At 36.9% G+C, this 20,933-nt stretch overlaps 1 protein-coding gene across 1 annotated transcript in view; it reads right to left on the bottom strand.

The window, feature by feature from the left end:
* The window catches only part of spon1a (spondin 1a), a 77,634-nt gene that overhangs the window by 13,483 nt on the left and 43,218 nt on the right, over positions 1-20,933 (bottom strand). The window contains exon 9 of the mRNA XM_044347524.1: positions 6,256-6,320. Within this exon, the coding sequence (XP_044203459.1) occupies positions 6,256-6,320 (65 nt within the window). The remainder of the gene's footprint in view (positions 1-6,255; positions 6,321-20,933) is intronic.

Raw genomic sequence — 20,933 nt, 5'->3', positions numbered from 1 at the left:
ATCTGTCTTGACCAATGATTGACATCTAAACTAATTACAAGGATTTTCCCAGCCAATACAAGATTAATTAGGAGTGGAGATCCTTGTTGTAACAAGGATCTCTCCACTCCTCATTAATTAGCCAGTGATTCCTTTTCACCTGTCATCATGCCCATACTGTATAAATCCAATTGACTTCAGTCAACTCAGTCCTGCCCTTGCTCACTCTGCTAATGATAGCCTCTCAGGATGTGAAATAGCCCTTTCCCCCTGGGAACACACAACTTCAGTAGTCTCTCCTGGACCTTTGCTCAGTGATTGCTGGAGGTCTGACGTTTATCTCACACAACCACCTGGGCTCTACCAAAAGTGTAACTGACGGAAAAGGAAAGACAGAGCTGGCTGGTAGCAAATGAGGAAGGGATTAATCACCCCGGATAACCTCTGTGACATAATGTTGTTATTCCAAAATGTTTCCTTTTATTAATGTGTGCAGGTGTATTTTGGAGTGGAACTAATGATTTCACTTACATTCTCACTCACTTACATTTGACTGTTCTGTAACAGACTCAAAAAGAGTATTCTCTGATTTGCCACCTTGATGATTGAGGTTTGGTTAATTTTAGGCAACAAAAACTACTTGGTAAAGGAGAAATATTGCCTTCATGGTTAAAAATTACTACATCTGAAATTTGATTTGATTGGATGAGCATCTTAGGTGTAGGCTTTCCAGCTTCAACTTGAATTAACACCTCCCACTGGTGCAGCACCCTTCTGTAGCTAGTGATACAATTGTAACTGCACCACACCTTTTACTATTTCATGGTCAGTAAATTAAGTGTGGAGTAATCATGTCATCCGCTGAAATTATTTAAATGGTCTAGTAGGAAAAAATAACTAAAAACTAAATAGATTTTATTGAAAAGTGGAACATTTACTCTCCTGCCAATAGATTTGCATCAGCAGTGCTTGCGTGAGTCAAAGCTCAGTCAGATAATCAATACATTATTGTAACATTAGACAATCCCAGCATAATGTTTAACATGTTACTACTATTAAAATACATTGTTACACAGTAGATAGTGGAACTGAGGCTCTCTACACTAAATACCACAAAAAATACCACATTAATTCATATAAACACTAATTCATGTACACTGTAAACACACAAAAACCACTATCAAAAAGTGGTTCTGAGTGTGACAGAAATAAAGGCGGAAGTTCATTTGCAGTTATCTTTTTGCGTCATCAAAAACTCTATTTCATACCATTGACAAGCAGCTTATTTTTAGCTGCTAATCAAATGTAACCTGCGGAACACCAAAGTAGTCTGGTTATTAAGGAGATGCCTGACAAGAGAATGTGGGCGCGGGGAGACAACAAGGAGCCAGCTGAGTATCATGAAGGTACTGCAGCTGTCATGCATGCAATCATTTTAAACCAGTATGAAGTGGGACTAATGAAGAGAACTTTTGTGAGAAAACTAAAGGTGGAGGATACTGTAGTGAATAGTATGATGTCATAGATAATGGGAGGATATAGTGCAACAAAGAGAGTCGTAGGTAGTTTTTCCATCAGAATATGTGTGAAGACTTGAGAATGATTTATTTTATCATGCTCTAAGGGAAAATATATTGAGTAATTGGTGTGAAGATAATTTTCTGTCTGAATCTTGTCTGTGTGTGAGTCACTGGGTGTGTGTTTGAATGAGATTGAGAAAGGATGTCATGTTCTTTCATCTTAACAAGTGTGTTTGAATTGTGAGTTTGTACAGTATAAGAATGAGCAGAGTGTTGTGTGGAAGTCTTTCAGATGGGATTTTTAATGGGAAGTCTTTTAAATGTGAATAACTTACCCAAGGTGCCAAAACACCAGTTGGCACCTTGTGTAAGTTAAGTAGCACTTCACAAACAAAAAAAAGCAGCATTTCACAAACATGGACTGTGTCTAAAGTAGTGAAAGTCTGTGTCAGTGGTAGGGGTGGGAATTGAGAACCGGTGCCAGTTGAGAACGAGTTCCAAATTTTCCGATCCATCGCAATCGTATGCCTCCGAGCTTATCAATTCCTTTTCTCGATGCTAGCATGTCTTTCTGACAGTTGCGCATTACAGAACAATGATGTCAAACTCATGTGTCTACGCTGCTAGAAACTTGCAACAATAAGAAGTCATGGCAGAGAGGAAGAAATGGTCCAAAGTGTGGCTTCATTTCACAAAAAAAGATCACAAAAGTGCTAGTTGAAATGTCTGTAAAATGATAATTTCAAGTAGGGGCGGAAACACCAGCAATATACTGAAACATCTTTCAATGCAACATGGGCTTAAATTCCAAGAATGCCATTTATTTGATACTTTACACACAAGTGCAATTGCTTCCCAACCGAGCAGCACGTCCATTACCAAGGGTTAATATCCTATCTTATACAGAAATAGTGATGACACTGAAAACCTGTGTAGGCCTACTTTTTTTCCTCACAGAAAATTGATGAGGTATCAATAAGGGAATTGATAAAGAATCAGACCGATAAACAGAATCAATAATAGCATTGGTATCAAAAAATCTTATCAATTCCCATCCCTAGTCAGTGGCGGCAGTGATATCTATGCTATGGCAGCTGGACTGGCATTATCTGTGCCTATCAGCTAACTCAGTGCCCACTGATATGTGTCTCTGTCCTTCTCCGTGTAGGTGGTCAGCGACATAACTGTAATTTAAATGTCTGTAAATTAAAGTTCTGAATAAAATTTCCATCCCTTTCTTCACACACCACTACACTGTGGACAAGTAGAGTTCATTTGAATGAAAAGGGTATTTTCATGTAGAAAAAATGTTTCTTTGTTAGCTCCTTTCGCTAAAGTGCCGGTGTGACTGCAGTCAACATCGCTATTTTGAGTTTATGTGGGGAAAGACAGGAACAATGAGGGTCTCTGTGTCATGGACTCTGTTTCTGTGTTTTGAATGTGCTCTGAGTTACAAATTGTTTTGATAACCACATTAGCCATTTTCTATCTCTTTGTGTAGTGCTTGAGCTTGGTATTGCTTTTCCCTTGAGTCCAGGGCTCTTGTTTTCTTTAGTTTTATCTCTGCCTTGCTTTGGTTTTATTCTTGACAGTTTGTAACCTTGTGTTTCTCAAGTGTTGCTGTAGTCCTGCTCAGGCTGTTTACCCCTGCACACCTGTTCAGTGTTTTGTCTCGTTAGCCTTGCCCTGTTTGTTGCCTGCCACACCCTTGTTGTCTTCATTGTTAACCAATCCTTGTATTTCCCTCCTTTTCCAGTGCCTGCCACATTCCAACTGTGTCTCGTTCTGCTCTGTTTGTTCTGCTCTGCTCTGCGTTGTTCAGTTTTACTCTATTCAGTTCAGTTTAGCTCTGCCTGCACTCAAGCCTAAATAAAGAATTTATTCTTTAGCCTTTCTCTGCCTACGATTTTCTGCATTTGGGTCCACCTGCTCCGCTCCATTTAACACTCAGACACCTATGTGGTCAGAAAGCCACGATGGATTTTGGCATTTAATGGTTGCCTCAACTCTTTTTGAGATCAGTGACTTTTAAGAGTACAGATTGAGTCATTTGTCTGGACTGTAAGAGATCAGATGGAAAATATTAAGAGCTACACTTTAAAATTCTGAAAACAAAGTGTTTTTCTGCTCAGTATTTGTTTTCATTCTATTTTACTATTTTATTAGGTTGTTTTTTTAATTGTTTAATTACTGATTTAAATTTCTAATAAGGTTTTCTATTCTATTGAAATTTTATTTATTTACCCAAAACCATGTGACCTTGCCTAGGGCCTGTCTAGTATACTTTCTTTTCTCAAAGAGAAATTCTTACCGTACTCAAGTTTATTTCCTTTTTCTTATTATGTAATTGGTCTCAGGAGAGCCACTGCCATAAAGATACTGCCGTAATATGTGTGATAATGGATGTCATATCTACAGCCTCATTCTTTTCTCATCTCCCTCTTCTACTCTCCTTCCACATATCTGCTGCTTTACCCTTTGTTCCAGTAATCATCTTGCTCTTTATAACCAAATGAAATTGAATGCTTGGTTTAAGAGGAGGCACTCTATTTAACGGAATGATGATGCAGTACACATACTGCTTCTTAACCACATACTTAACCTAAAGCAGAAAGACTACTGATGTAATTAAACCCCAGTCTCCTCAAAAGATTAATTTAATGACTTCCTTGTTCTTTATGTCGGCTGCTTTCCTTTCTCTCCGCTTCTTTCTCTTCCCGTCTCTCATCCTCATATGAGTGTTGGAAGCCTTAACTGACAATAACCCTTAAAAAGATACTTCCTGTTGTTAAATTAAAGCAAAATTCTCTCTTTATACAGACATACAGTATATACCTGAAAAAGCACAAACATAGAGACATTTATATTGTATTACTGATATGCAACACACAAACATGTACAAGTACACAAATCAAATTACAAAACATGCTGACATAAATATGCATTTTTCATGCAGTGCATATATAAAGCTAATAAACTCTTGAAAGACTCTTTTAAGGCTTAACAAGGTGTATTTTCCAGTTGTTTGAGTAAAACGTATACTGAACACTTTCTTACAAAAACGTCCTTTCCTTTTCTTTCTCCTAACCCATACTGTTGATCTGACACTCATGCATTTGCTATGCACAATTGCTGTGTTTAACAATTAATTGGCTGCTTATACAGCACAGAGTAAGCCAAAGTAATTAGTCCTAGTGGATATCATTGCTCCTATTCCTGGCTATGCTCTTCCCTTTGGAGACTAAACTCGTGGCCCTCACAGAGGCCCTTTGGTTGAGGAAAGAACACTGCACAGGCCTTTACCACCGAAGTTCTTCTGTGCAAGCTGAGCCAACAAGCTTCTTGTTTTTCTCATGAATAAGAGATTAAATGGCTCATATGAATTTAGGAGTAAATGAGCATGCACAGTGTGAGCATGTGATAGCTGGCAGTTTCAGGGCACCTTTGAGCTGGGTTTTCACTGATCAGCCAGCTTTGGGTCCAACTTAAGAAGCTAACTTAAGCCTCAAAAACGTACTACCTATTATTTATTCCTATTAGGTGGTCCTACCATTGGCTGAGTTTTAGCCCACTGACAACAAATTTCAGATGTTTTATAAAACTGTTGACCATTTTCAAGAGCCATAATATTTTTATATTGATTTTCTACCTTGCAGCATGTGTTGTATGAAAATCAACTTGCAGAGATTTGAAAACTGCTTAAGATAGGTAATCTATCAAAGCAGAAACATCTACTAACAAGGATGCTGAATGTTTTCGGTGTCCAACATTTACTAAAACCTGAAATTCAAATCACATCAAACACAACTATCAAATTAAAATAGCGATGCACCTATATATCTAGTACATGTTTTTGTCAGTGATTTATGAATTTTGTTGCAGACGATGATGGTCTGAAGATTTGACTGTGAAATTTATTGAAGTTTCTTCCTCATTCTTGGATTTTTTTCTGTTGTTAGGGTTTGGAAATGCAGGACTCTGAGCTTTTACAGTATGAACCTGTGGTGTCTTGTCCTGGGCATAGTTATGTGTATGACACAGTAATAAAAATGTCATTCATTCATCCACATATACTACTGATCCATTGCAAACCCATCAGATTCACTAAGGGGAACCTCAAAACTTCAACACATTGTGGTCAGGGCAGCTGATGAAGAAGATGCCTTTGTAATCCCAGACTTCACCTATAACAGGTCTGCTTTGAACCTACTACTTTTAGTAGTAGGATTACTTAATAATTTTGACTCAAAGTACAACATCAGAGCCTGACTTTTTGCAAGTTCCATACCCCATTACTCCTGATGTATGTATATGGTCTTCCAAAGATGCATAATTACATAACAAAATCGCTTGCAACAAGTGTTTTTTTTCCTCTTTTTTCCCCAAATAGCCCTCTTACCCTCAAGATACTAAAAACTAGAGGTGAGAGTTAAAGAGGAACTCATAATGTCACAACACAAGATGTTATACATACACACACACGTATAAATATATATGTATACACACATATTTATACACAATTTTTTTAGAGGGTTGTCTCTAGTTATTGAGTGATTAGGTCTCTAGTCTCTATGGTCTTGAATATCATGGACAAGATATTCATAGAGAGAGGAAACCTATGATTGGTTTGATAAGATCAGCATTCAGTTTTTTTTAAATAACTTCCAAAACCAGCAGTGTAGTCCATTTAAGAGCCATTGCACTTACCATAGCAGATGCGTGATGAGCATTACAGTAATCGAGATATAATACTTACACATTAAGTGGCTGCCAGGCTGGCCACTGTGCTTTCATTTTGATGACTGTCAGGACATCATCACCCTACAGAAGAGAGACAGACAGAAGACACAAAAACTCAATCTCAGTCCCTTGAGCGAATCGACACCTCACTCTTGAACCATCACCCTTCAGGTGAATGGTTGAAAAGGATCAATTTGAGACTTTTTTTTCCTTTTCCACACTTTAATCTACAAAATCATTATGGTCAGTGGCTGAAGATGTTATGTATGGTCTGAAAGCTGAAAAACCATCTTAACTAGATAGGAAAAGCACTGAAGCAAATGCAAATCAAATCCTTCAAAGACAGCTAAAACCCAATTTACATGAAACTAAGGTATCTGGTTTCTTGTATAATATGTATATAAATTCAGAAAAAAATGTTCTAACAAACTATGACAAAGAAATTTACCTTCAAGAAAATGACAATATTTGGCCTTAAACCATAACAAACATACCTCTAACTCTTATCAGATTACTAGCTCAGGCACTGTATCCTCTGTTGGACTTTATTGTCTTTCACAGACACTAAAGCACAACATGGAAACAATGTTGACTTATAGGATCAGATGAATGCCATTAATGCTATAACAGTGATTAGAAAAGTAACTCTACTTGACCTTGCTTGACAGATCAATGACACTTGCATGCCTGTGTGAAATATTCAATCTGCGACAAGTGTTCCTATTTGCAAACTATACAGGTAAGTATGTCTTAAAGATAGTTTAAAGATCTTCAGGTTGAGCTTATGAAATAATCATAACCATGTCACACTTTTGGGCTTTTTCTCTCTCTAATCTGTTGGAGATTAATGCACAGATTGTAATACTCCAAAACTTCTCTTCACTGATCAGTGGGTGGAATCTAGATTTTATGCAGTAGAGAATATACACAATGCTTTAAAACTAGGCAGTGAGATTTCACTTTTTGTATTGCACGTTGCTGAACTTCACTCACCTCAACATGCATTATCAAAGAGATGGTAGTTATCAAATCAAATACAAAAGATGTGCATGCAAAGATCATCCCTTGTCATTAAAGGATTTGTTGGACTTGACTATTACTTTGCAGATCCTACCAGTAAAATAAATTTGTTTGAGTTTTATGGAAATGTAACAACTGCAAAACATTCAATGCTTCTAGGCCCCTGCTTACATATAAAGAAAGAAAGGAGGAATGTTTTAACTCTAATTACCCAACCTTGAAACAAATCTGATGTCTCTCATCTGCCGCTGCCATTGATGCTGACTGTAATAAACACTGTAAATGGCTCTATTCCCTTTGCCACCCATGACCTTCCCTGACAGCTGCAAAGAATTACACATGGATACATTTTTCTGTCATGTTTTGATAATAAAAGACATGATAGTAAAAAGAAAATGTTTCAACCATGATCCATTTGTGCTGTGTGTTTGGTTGCTTTTTGTATTTCTCCAAATATAAATAGTAGTAGTATAATTGAAGAAAACATCAGAATAGGCTTGAAAGTTGCATACTAAATGGGCTCATGCACACATTATCAGAAGTGAAGACTTCCAGTGGACACAGTTCACACTAAAGTAAAGTCATACATAATATGTATAACAGTACATTATCATTAATTCCAAAAATATACCACCGCAACACAAAGTGAACATGAACATTATAATCTAAACCTCACAGAAACAGTAATTATTGCATAGCTTTTGTATAGGATCACATCGTATAGTATATATGTTCATCTTTTTGCATCCAACCCCTGTTAGAGGCATTTTGTGTTTTATCATTGTCGAAAACATAAAATAATTTCTTCTCTTGAGCAAGGTATGTGTAAACAGTTAAACATTAGACTCCATTTACCATCAGGAACAAAGATAGTAATAATTAAGTCATTTCTTTTCATGCAAATTACAACTTTTCATTAAAAAGATGTGTAAATATATTTATGATGTGCTTAATTGTTGCAATGATATCAGTAATCCTTCTTCCTGTGGCCAGTATGTGGTCAGAAAATAATTTTTCTTTCAATAACCAAAATGACGACATCCCCATCTCTCTTGCTGAATTTCATTGCAGCAAATCTGACAGGCTGATAATAAGCATAGCAGACTAATCCTATTTCAGATTCAAGGATGTTACTGATTGGCTGTGCCTGTCCTAAAGATTCAAATAGTGTATACTGCATGTTTCCACAACCCAACATAAAATTGTATGTTCAGGGTAGACTTACACTTTCGAGTAAACACTTCAGATATCATATTTAGTAAGGCAATTGCAAACAAAAAATGAACAGCTGAGAGTACACTGACGTGAAAATGAAAAAAAAAAGTCTAGATGCTACTTTTGGCTCAGGAAAAATTGTTTGGTTTGTCCTTCTGCACAAGGAAACAAATGTATCTTTTTTGAAGATTCACTACTGTAATATTTAGTATAGTTCCACGTCACTGCAGGTAAACAAACAGAAAGATAGTGTAGTCCTGGGTAGCTTTCTTATTTTGCTTATACCAGACCATCTTTCTCTTGAATGTGTCCTCAAACAGAAGCATGATCCAATTCCCAGGAAGAGGTTGAAGAGAAGGAAGCTTAGGATTACAGGTCTGATGAAGAATAGATTTAGCAAATACAGTATGTTGGCTAGGAGAAACATATCTCACAATCAGCAGCCTCCAAGACATGGACAAGGATCACTACTGTGCCAAAGAAAGATGTACGCCCACAATTTAGTCTTTTGGCAGCCTTTTGCAGAACAAATTGAACAGTCAAGATGCGACTCATAACTGCTGAAAAGGACACATTTCATATACTGCACCTGCAACCCCTGAACCAACATCACAGTATTCTCACTTTCTCTATCTCTCTTTCCCTCTATCTCCCTTTCTATTTTGCTGTTCAACACCTCACAATAACTACCCATATATATGACCATACAATGGACATATTTCTTGGAAATAATGCTCCTTTTCAATCAGCCTGGCTGTCGAAAATTTTGTAAAATGAGCATGGTTCTGCTTTGAAGGTGAGAAAAATCCATTACTCCAAGAGGTGATTATAAAATATGAAGGCGTTAAGCAGAGCAGAGTGTGGATGTTAAAGTGGTGCAACTCTGTACCTCTCGGATAAGAATATTTGTTTCTTCTTAGTTGAGAACCCTCTGGACTCTCCACTCCATTACCAACTGTCAGCAAGTCATGCTGGTGAGGGCACTGCTCTAAAAGGTTATCAGAAGCATTAATATGGTTGGATGTAACTGATGCCAGCTCCTAACCATTTAAGTGATCAGCAGGCATGCTGTGTGCCTCTGACCATGAAAATACCACAAGAATACCGCTACTCCCCCACAACATGGCCCAAAAACTAATTTGCAAAGCACAAAGTAAAACTTGAATATCACTTGAAAATACTGATGATTTATAATGAAGATGTAACACAAGTTTTTCTAAATTCTTCCAACTTTTCTAAGTGTAATGTTTTAGACTGTCATGCTCGTTTGCTTCATCACACCCCCATCTCCAACAAGTCCTCCAAATGAAACGAGAAAAATATGTCATTTGTAATTGGCCTTTAGAACAACACATAGAGGGGTTTTGTTACTTCTGCCAGACAGGCAAAATATGTTGAAAATGTGTGTGCTGTAACCTTTAAAAGCTGAGGAGGTTTCATACTTAAAATTCAAAGATATTGGCATTTTGTTGTTGATTGTAGGACATAGTATGTATGTCAGTATTAAAAAATAATGGAACTGTGTATAAACAGGGTACAGAGTAGGATCTCATTGTTGGCTCTCATTCCCTTCAGCCAAAATTGAGTCTTCAGTCAACTGTAGAGTCGTTGTAGTATCAAGAGAGGATGTGATCCATTATTTCCCATCATAACTTACTAATTACCAGAAACCCATGACTTAGTAACTCCCCAGACAATAGATTGGTTTCATAATTAATTGCAGATTTGTCAGTACAGTGTCCACAAGCTATGCTGCAGCCAAAGGCTCATCTACCCCTGTGCATACTACTAGTTATTTTTTATTTCCTTATAATTGTTATTTATTAAAATGCCCATGTGATAAGACTTATATAGGTAAAACTACACACATGCTGAAACAAAGGATTAGTGAGCACAATCAGACGCAATGATGTGAATTATTCTGTTGCCCGGCATTTCAACGAATTCTCACAATCTATCTCCTCTCTACGATTCCAGGGCATTGAACACATTGAACTGCCAAGAGGGGGGCATATGGAAAGAAAGATATGCCAAAAGGAGCTCTCTTAGATTGACACTTTAGTTACACTTCAGTCTTTGGGCCTCAATGAGGATTTTGATATGAGTGTTATGCTGTAATCTCTAGTGTAGAATTTGGGGTCTATGGTTCATGTTGGCCCTCGCCTGATACCCCTCCATAGCTCTTTGTTCTATTTTTGTTTTGAGATGTTTTTTTCTTATAGATCTGGGGATCTCTGATTTATGATGGCTCTAGCCTGATCCCTCTCAAAGCCCCATTTACTATGTGGTGAAATGATATATGTATGGTAATAGGTGTTTCCTGATTGTTTATGTTTTTTCTATATTCACTGTGTTCCACTCCTTTTTTGTGTGTTCTCTAACAAGTATGCTTTCCATTTGTGTGCCTCACTTAAAAACTACAATTCCCAAGAGGTGGAGCCTCTATCACCAGGGTGTGCACTTGTGTATTGGATACTGCCAATTAGAGTGGGATTAGTTATTTTTACCTACCTGTTCATTATTGAATCATGTATGTTCTGATGAAGGTCTGATAGACCGAAAGCTCAAAAATAAAGTGAATACTGTATAGATCTAAGTGTGCAGAAATCACTTTCATCAAGTTTGGACTCATTAATGCTTCTAGCACCTTACAAAGATTTAGCTGGTTGGAGCAGTGGTCATTCTGCATTATTTCCTTATAACTGACATCATCAGTGAACATATCTTTTGGTGAAGATGGAGTGGCAGCATCAAAATGGTAACTTCTAAAATGTAGGTCCAAATTTACTAAATTTGTGTTGCAAATTACATACACACCATAATCCAGGAAGAAGTGAAGAACTTTCAGGAGGAATCAAGGAGATCAAAAGCAGTTGAGCTAGGCTCACAGGGGCTTTGAACTAAATGGTAGCACACCAAAGAGGAAGGTAACATGGGCAGATTTAACGAGACTAGAACATTTCCGGGTCTCATTATTACTATGGTCAGTGTGTGACCATCTTCCCTCACCAGACACATGCACACATGGGGGCTGACGGACAACACATCCTCATAATTAAATGACCACATAGGTTGATTATACCTGCACTCCAGAATGACCCATAGGAGTGTTTTCACTAACCACTGGTTAGGTTTAGGCACAAAAAGCACTTGGTTAGGGTTGGGGAAAGATCATGGTTTGGGTTAAAAAAATGATCACTTGAGACATGGTTTGTACTTCCTTAAAGTTACACAACCTTTGCCGTCATGGCAACAGTAAACACCACGACAGTCACTGTTATGAGTTTTAAAAAATGCCCCGACTTGCGGCTGGAAACGGGAAGCGAACAGCAGCCTCCTGCACCTAAGTCCACTTTTTGCCATCTAGCTATCTAGCCATCCAGAGACAAAGGTTGGCAACCATGGCTGGAATTGAAAATCATTAATTAAAGTTTGTAAATTTCAAAAGGTTATTAATATTTTTCTCTGTTGCTCACCTCTTATTTGTATCTTTTGGAACTTTTGGAATCAAGAGAAAGAAGCAAACTTTCATTGTGTCCATCCATTAAACATATATTAAAGGATGCTGCCATAGATAAAGTCACTTTTAATTCTTCACACAACTTTGTCATTTGGTTTAATGACTGGTAGCACAGAGATTTATTGGCTTAATGACAAAATGTGCAACAGATCATTACCTTGCCACAGAATCTCAAGCCTCGGAATGCATTTCTTAATTAACAAATTTGCATCCATTCATTCATTTAAACCATAAGCCAGACTAAAATGTCAACGTATTTTGAGTGACTTTACTGACAACAAGACAAAAAGAAAGAGGGAACTTGAGTAGAGAACTGAGAAACCTACCAATGCAGCATTTAGAAAATCAACAATGCCGTCTTTATATATTTAGTGCACTTTTTATTGTTCAGTATTGTCACTGTACATGTTTTTTTTACAAAAATAAATAAGCACAAAACTAGTCCGACATCAACAGTGAAGCTACTGAAACAGGACACTAATTTTTTGTTGTTTTGTGCTATCATTTTTTTTCTGTTTTGCCAATTTGTTCAGTAAAATGAGTTGTCTGTTTTGTTAATTATTTTTTCCACTCTAGCTTTCAGTTTTGTTAAAGCATCTGAATTGTGTTTTCTAGTAACTTTATTTTTTGATTTGTGAAGTTGTTTCATGATGTGTGTCTTCTAGGTTCTTAATTAATTTGTTTTCTGAATTGCTTTGCACATCAAAATCACCATACTTTTGCATTTTCCAGAACAATGAGTTGAGAATTGACTGGTTAGATAGTTAATTGGACAACTTATACCACTAACTAAAGTCTTCCCTCTGGCAGAATTATTTCTAAATTTTCCCTGCTTTTCCTTGTGCTTATGACAAAGGCAGGCAAAGAGGGATAGAATTTCAAAGATTACATGTAAGCAGACCTTCTGCTGCTCAAATGGAGAGTATTTCCACTAATGACAGAGATGTCTAAAGCTGAACCCTATTAGCAGTGTAGCTTGTCCCTTGCTTCTCCTGCCAATCACATACAGTAGTTAGCTTTTCAGAGAGCCTGTCATTTCCTTCTTTCCTCTTCTTCTAATTTAACGTAGAGCAAAAGCAAATCTATAATTCTGTTGTATCCGCTAGGATGGCAGCTAGGGGACAACCTCTCAGGAACTCATTAGATTGGACTCAAGAAATGTCTTCTCAATTTATATGCTTTAGTACAGCAAGCCATTAGTTACTAATAAACCAACATACTGCCTCTCACTGCTTTCACATTTCAAGGTTCCAATTTTAGTGCTTTCTCAATTTATTTGAATTATGTTGACTAAGTTTCATGACCAATGAGTCCCATTAACTTTCTTCAAAACCTGTGCTGCTTAAAAATATATCGCAGTCAATCAGAAAATAGTATTTCTTTATTACAGTCTTGAATATATAGTATGTATTTAGGAAATATGGTGCTTTCATCACCTATGCAGCGCCACAAAATTGACACTGAATAAATGGGTACTGATGCATTACAGTTGGTCTTTTTCTCTCTTTTCATGTTTTGTTGTTTTTCAGCACTCTGATGTAACCTATGACAAAAGAGCATTTAGCACTACATTTCCAAAGACTGCAAGATTTTGAGTTTCAAAAGAAGCTAAAACAAATATTTGACTATTTTGACCAAAAGTTTTTGACTTTTTTGTCATCTATATGAGACTCACCGCTGCGCTTGTTCCTCTATCCATATCCAAGAGGAATGCAAATCTGTTTCTGCTATTGGTGCATCACATTGTGCATCACAATCCCACTGTTATTAATCACTGTCAGATCACAGCAGCCAGACACATCTGCCCAACTGGACAAACGCCTTAGCTAAAAGAATGGTAGAAGACTTATTAAAATATTCTATAAAATAACACAACATCTGCTCCAAGTCAATTATCTTAGAAGAGTCCAGTGAAGCATAGGCGCATTTGTCAATGTCGGGCATGTAATTTACTCCTTATATGTTTTTTTAATCTTGGGAAAGCACTCTCATGAATCGGGTGTCGTGTGGCAGCAAATTTAAAGATCATCCTATTTCATAAACCAAAATTTGGTTTGAGTCCATGTGGCCAAGAACTATGTCAGTATGAATTATTACCAAGAGGTTATGGAATCTATAGCCACTAAAAAGAAAGCAAAAATTCTTGATTTAAATATTATTATCGATATTTTATTTCTGATGAATGTTGTCAAGTTAGACAAATCACAGAATCATACTGTTTAGTGGCTATATCAAGCTAACTATTAAAAAAAAAAAAAATCTACCTATCATGCGGAGGTTATGGTGGTTGGTTATGGTCAATTGTGGATTGGTTTAGAATTTGAGTGAAAGATGAAATCACATACGTCTGTGTGACCAAGAAAACACATTGTGTCATTGAGTACTCAACTACAGACATACTGAGATGGATCAGATTGTGATCGGATTGTCTTGCAGTATCTCAGAAGTGCCTTTATAGTGATACATAAGACGTTATCTTGGGCAACATATTGCAATAGTGTCGTTAGTTATCTCATGATTCCCATCCATATGGAGCCTCTAAGAGACTCATTGGTTTTATCCAACATCCAACAGCTCCTGTTACTTTAATCTAATTTTTCTTTTCTTTTCTTCTGAGTAAATCTTCAAGACTAGGTCAGAAATTAATATATGGTCCTGAAGTATGCAGAATGATGGATATTAACACCAGTCTTACCATTAACGTTAATTTGCATTAGATTTTGCCCTTGACCTGTTAAATAGCTACAATATGTGCTGGAAGTGAGCCTGCTGTCAGAAGCCTCTGAACCCCAGAGGCCAAGTCTATCCTGCTGGGGAGGAATTGACCTGTTGCATTTGCTCACACTGAGGAGATCAGCCATGAAATTGGCTCAAGGCGAGCTGAGGGTGCACTCTTTAAATACTGACTCAGTGAGATTATACCCAAGTAGTGCATGATTGTTCCAATAGCATGGAAAACCTTAGCAATCCTCACGTCTTTTACTTTCCTTCCATTACCAGGACAACTGTGCAGGATGGTTGTTCTCCATGCCTACAGGGAACCATTGTGCCTCTCAGACATCACCTTGCTTTAAAGTAATGAGTAAGAGCATCTTAATGTAGAATTAATTACATGACACAATCACTCTTTATTCACATTCCTTATATGACCCTCTGGTCTGGCTGTGGCAGTATTTTCTCTTGTCTTGCTGAGATGCTAACAGTTTCTTTCCTAATCTCCAATTATAATAGCTGAGAAACATGCAGCAAAGTTATTGTTACTGTTTAACATGTACCATTTTGAATGTTTCGCTCACCCAGAAACATTTCTGTTGATATTGTTCATATTCTTCTTTTATGAGTCTACATGAAATTAAAGTTCACAGGATGTACTTTCTGAAATATCTGACCCCATAGTACAGGACACATTACTGTGAACACTTGAATGCAATGCTGCTTTGCAGTCATCTCTCAGGTGCTACAACTCAGAGCCTGAACTACCAAAAATAAATTCAACCGGCGAGACATCACTAATACACATGTTGTCTCTGGCACAGGTGTTGTCTCTGGCAAAAAGGTTGGGAAATATATTCTTGTCTGTTTGCATGTAAAGCAATGTGTTTGCATGCATTTCCATATGTGTGACTTGTGTGTGTGTGTGGGTATGTTGATCTGCACCTGAGCCTTTTATTGACAGGTGGCGTGATTACATGCCTGCTCATGCATTAATTGGCTTTCAAATGTCAACCTGGTCACACACTGTTAGTGATTCTGAACATCTGTGCACTCCTGTTTGCGCCTGTCTGTCTGTGTATGCACATGTGTGTTTGTGTGGCCTGTACTGACACCAACGCAAAGCACTACGTGCAGTGTCAATAATTACAGTGGATCACAGAAAAATGATGTGCTGCTGTCAGGCAAATAGACTCATCTCAACCATATTTTCAGGCAAGGCAGAAGCAATGTTTGCATTTGCCTCTGTAATTTTGACCTAAGTGTCTGGTACTGTATGATCATGTGCTTTTTAGTCATTTATGTTAAAATGTCTAAAATGTAAGTACAACATCACTCTAAGTATGCATAGTTGCTACAGTTGCTGTTTGATCTGACAAAACTGCATAACACCAGTAACTATATGAATTTGAAAAACATTTTATATTATACAGTAAAACCAATACAACAGCCATGCAATAAATCCTATCTTTGCAAAGCTTATAAACTTCAGATTTTGTTGACACTGATGTATTGATTGACCTCTTAGCTCATTTTTGAAGAGGTAATTGGTGGCAGTTTTGTATAATAACACATTATATTGTTTTATCCACCCAAATTACACATAAGTGGGATGGAATATTAAATATACCTTGGTGATATACTTGCTCACAACATAATTAAGACCTGACAACTTGACTGACTTTTTATTTGCACCCCAGCTCCCCCCATGTCTTTTGGTTGAGTGCAATGTTTTTTCTTTCTAGCATTGTTGAGTTCAGCAACAAGATAAGACTGTAACATACTGAGTAAAAACGTTTCCCAATGAACTGACCAATATTGGTACTATAATAATTAGTTACCAGCACTAATAAAGCACCAGTTTTCAGAACCATTCAGTGCTGACAGTAAAACCAGATGTGGAGAAATGAAAAACTGCTTTTTGGATATATTCTCTGTGTTCAGTTTAGCAAAACTCCTTCTAACACCCAGAATTGCTTCAGAAAATCAGTACTGACTGTACCAGGGAGCTCCCATACAGTATGTGTAAATGTACAGGGACTAGTACTGAGTTTGATGCTAAAAAAAAAACACAAGTACATGCTGCCATCATATCACAGCTACAAGTGTTAATAGACCAGAAGAAGAAGAGGAAGAAGAATCTCTGTGGAGATGCCTCTCCATAGGATGATTTCTCAATTCTTCTTACCCCATCTGTAGTAAAACCATAGAAAAAGTGTGAGGAAATTTGTGATGTGCAGCGTGGACACAGTGAGGCCACATTGGGGGGTATAAGAGGGTTGTTCAATTTTGTTTATTTCTACAAGTTTACAACTTTTAAAACTAATTTCTCTGTGACTTTAAAATTATTGTTACATAAAATGTTTGTATAAAAACAAAAAAAATAAGACAGAGTAAATGTCTGTCTGACAAACAGATAGAAAGAAAGAAAAACGGCCGACTTATTAAACTTAAAGCCACAATGTGTAAAATCTGAAATTGTTAAAACTTTGGCGCCCCCAGTGCTAGCATCCAAAAAGACACAGTGGACGGTTTTTTATGGATCCGAAGATGCTAGGCTGAATGGGCTGAAAATAAATCATAGATTGCAACACTTCCATTTTTCAACAAAAACTTGCTATGAGAATATTTGAAAGACATCAAACACAATGGCTTTAAACACAAACTTTGAAAACCTCTAAAAAAATATGATATACAAAACATCCCAAACCCGTTCAAATCAACATATGCATCAACAGATATTACAGTTTGTCCTATGTCCATATGGAAGGTAGAGCCCATTAACTGTTTAGTAGCCATATCTTTTATCCCTTTTACCCCTTAAATCGTTCTCTTTAAAGTCCCACTTGAAACCCCCTGATCCTTGAATGATCACTTCTGGAGACTGTCTGTTACATTCACTGCAAATTTACTTTTCCTGTGGTGCTGATTTTGATGGTGAGGGACACTGGGAGTTTAAATAAGAAAGCATAGAGACAGAGATGCAAAAAGAGTGGACTACTGATGAAATTTGTGCCTTAGGCAGCAAAAGATGACAGTTTTCTTTCATGCTTCTGTCTTCTTAGAGAGTCATTAGCATCACAAGTCTAGGATGATCATTTGAATGAAAACACTTTCCCCCTCTGGAAAAAAAAAGGCTGGAAACTCATTCTGAATTCTGATATCAAGCCACAGGTTTTCTATTCCAATACAAATACATTTTATTTAAGTGCATGGGTGAGATTAGCACAGCCTGTATCCCTGCAGATGAGTATGCATGTGATTGAGAACACAATAATTCAGGTATAGACCATGATTAGTTTTATTGACCACTTGTAGTTACTGGTGAGAGAAAACATGGGCCTCCACAGACTTATGTGTCTTAAAGCCTGTAGGTGTTAATCAATGAACAGCGACATATATATCATAAGTACTATTCAGTAATACAGTCACCAACATGCACATTAAAGATGCTCTTGGTGAAGTTTGATGAGTTTTGAAGATAAAAGGCTTAATATTTAAATGTAATTCTTACTATTATGAATTGCAGACATTAAGATGAACATTACATTTATTCAAATGCAAATTCAATTTTGGACTATTGGGAGGGATTATAATAATGTTGTATAAAAGAGTCCTACTGTACATACTTACATATTAATTTGGCTCAAAAAGGCAAACTAAAGTGCAGTCTGTGATATTAATTACAGTGACGTTTAACCACAAAATTACTTAACTGGTGACTCCATCTTTTTAAGCTCATTAGAGAGAATCCACTCCCCCTCCTCTCCAACAATCATACCTGATACTGGTCCCCAAGTAGCCCTTCATGTGGTTTTATATGGCTAATAAGACTTGTTAAGTGCCTTACAAATTGGCAGACATTAGAGAAGGAGACAGACCATGAACATTAAAGCAACAATTAAAGTGCAAGGTCAAAAAAAGAGAAATAAAAGTTAAAAATAAGAGCAAGAGCTCATAAAAGATTATTCATTTCAGACATAATGAACATTCCATGATTAAGTAGGCTATTAAGTAGGTTATTTTTTTAAAATGTTGACAAAGGTGCAGCCACAGCAAAAGCCCAATCACACTTGGGAACTTTAATCACTAAAAACCTCAGATTGCAGTACCTGAGGGACCATGAGGTATTGTGGAGGATCAGGAGTTCAAAAATACACCTGGCAACACTACACCATCTATATAAAATCATGACTTTACAATGAGAGTTAGACTGACTGCAGCATTGTAGCAAGCTGGGAAAGGAAAATACTGTCTGACTAATATCACAGAAAAGTGAAAGTGCGAATGACTCTATACAATAATAATTTTCTACTTATAAATCACTTTGTAAACCCTCATTGAATGCATAATTGATACATGTGTCACTTTTGCTAACAGCATTAACAAAGCTGTCATTTTTGAGAGGTAATTTTTTTAAAATATTCCAAGGTTATGAGGGGAAAAAAGCTTTTTCTATTCAACTAGTAATCATGTTGTCAGTGATTTCCCATTTAGAATGCCTGCAAAATATATAAAGCTTCTGTTTTGGGGCAATTGTCCAATGGCAGAGACCCATTTATCTGAATTTACAGCAGATGAACACAGAATGATGCAAGGAACTGCACCATAAAACAGATGCAATGTCCACATAATGGACTGGCTGGTCATTATGTGGACATTCAGAAAGGATACCTGTTGGCATCTAGGTGTTTTATGTTGTTGTTGTGCATTAGCCATCATCTCCTTCGAGCTATTTACAAGAACACAAAAAGCATTATACTAAAACTACACACAAGAGAAATGGGTCCCTGTGACAAAAGAGTACACAAATATGAATTGATGACCAGCAAGCATAAATATATGTTCTTTAAAAGGGATGTGACCTGTTCAGTCAATCAAATGAAGGAGAGTGGGCAAACAAAACACGACTGATAAACAGCAATTTGAAGAACTCATTTGTTAAACATTATTCAGAAAGAGTTTCAACATGACTTACCCAAACATACTGCTCTGCCATTTCTGATAGTGGCTATGTGCTCTCTGGTATTCATTTAATTAGATTATATAACCTGCTTAGATTACACAACCTGCCATACCACCTGTGGGTCCTGGAAGTCAGTGAGTTCAGGTAAAGCATCAACATACAGTATATGCAAAGACTTTATTTGCAGGTAGCTACTGTGTAGTCTAGCTTGAACATGTTTCTTTTTTTCAGTGTGTTTGCTCACTCAAACTGGCTTATGTCATAAAAAGCTCAGCGGAGTCATTTTCAGAACAGAGAACTGCTTGTTTCCATTAGAGAAGACACATCATGCGGTGCAGATGACATACTCTCTCATCTTGGAGGGAAAAGATTCATATTGCATGAATAATTTCCATCTAGTACTGACAAGCGCAGTGAACCTTCATTTGCGATGCTTGATTTAGCATTTGTAATTCCGTTAGGCAAGAAACGGCATTTAAACTGGCATCATCACAAATAAGAAATGGTTAGGAAAAGAGTCACAGTGTTAATATGGTTTAATGTTGCCTGCTTGCTCCACTGGCACTTGTAATGGTTTAATATTAATATGTGCAGGAAGGAGGACATGGTCTATGTGCTTTCACACTGAGGAAAATAGAGGAACAGCTTGAAAGATGCTACAATCAATAAACCATCTAAATCTGCACTGTTTTTAAGTAGAGTAAAAATACAACATTTCTGTCATGTTAGTCATATTAATTTGTTTCCAAAAAGCTATGCCAAAAAAAAAATTTATGCACATGCATCTCAGTTAAGACTAGGATTGAAGTCATGAGTACAGCTTTGGCTGTAAGAAGATAACTTTGCTTATTATTACATTTCAGCTGCTCAAAATAAAGTTTGCTTACTAAGGATTTTCCTAACTGATCCGCAACAGAGGAATTGGGACCAATAAAGGCAGTTAGCCTTCATAAAATCGAATCCACTTTAGATCATTTGTAATCAAATACCTAAATGTAATCCATTTCAACACTATAACTGTTTTCTAACTCACTGACTCAATGAATAGTGTAGTGGCATAACTTCAACTTCAGTTTATTTAAAGGGCACATCAACCAGAGTTTCTGTACACTTTCAAAGTCAATAAAAACAACAGAAAAATGAAGCACACAATATTTCATGTTAAAGTACACACACATACACAGGTAATAATGTTAATATTACAACAAGGTTTGGGTTAGTCATTTTAAAAACAGAGATCATATATACAGGGTTTCCCCCA

This window comes from Thunnus albacares, chromosome 1, assembly GCF_914725855.1.
Source record: "Thunnus albacares chromosome 1, fThuAlb1.1, whole genome shotgun sequence".
In the NCBI taxonomy this organism is placed as follows: domain Eukaryota; kingdom Metazoa; phylum Chordata; class Actinopteri; order Scombriformes; family Scombridae; genus Thunnus; species Thunnus albacares.
The sequence above is the reverse complement of the archived record's forward strand: the minus strand, read 5'-3'. Positions and strand labels throughout refer to the sequence as shown.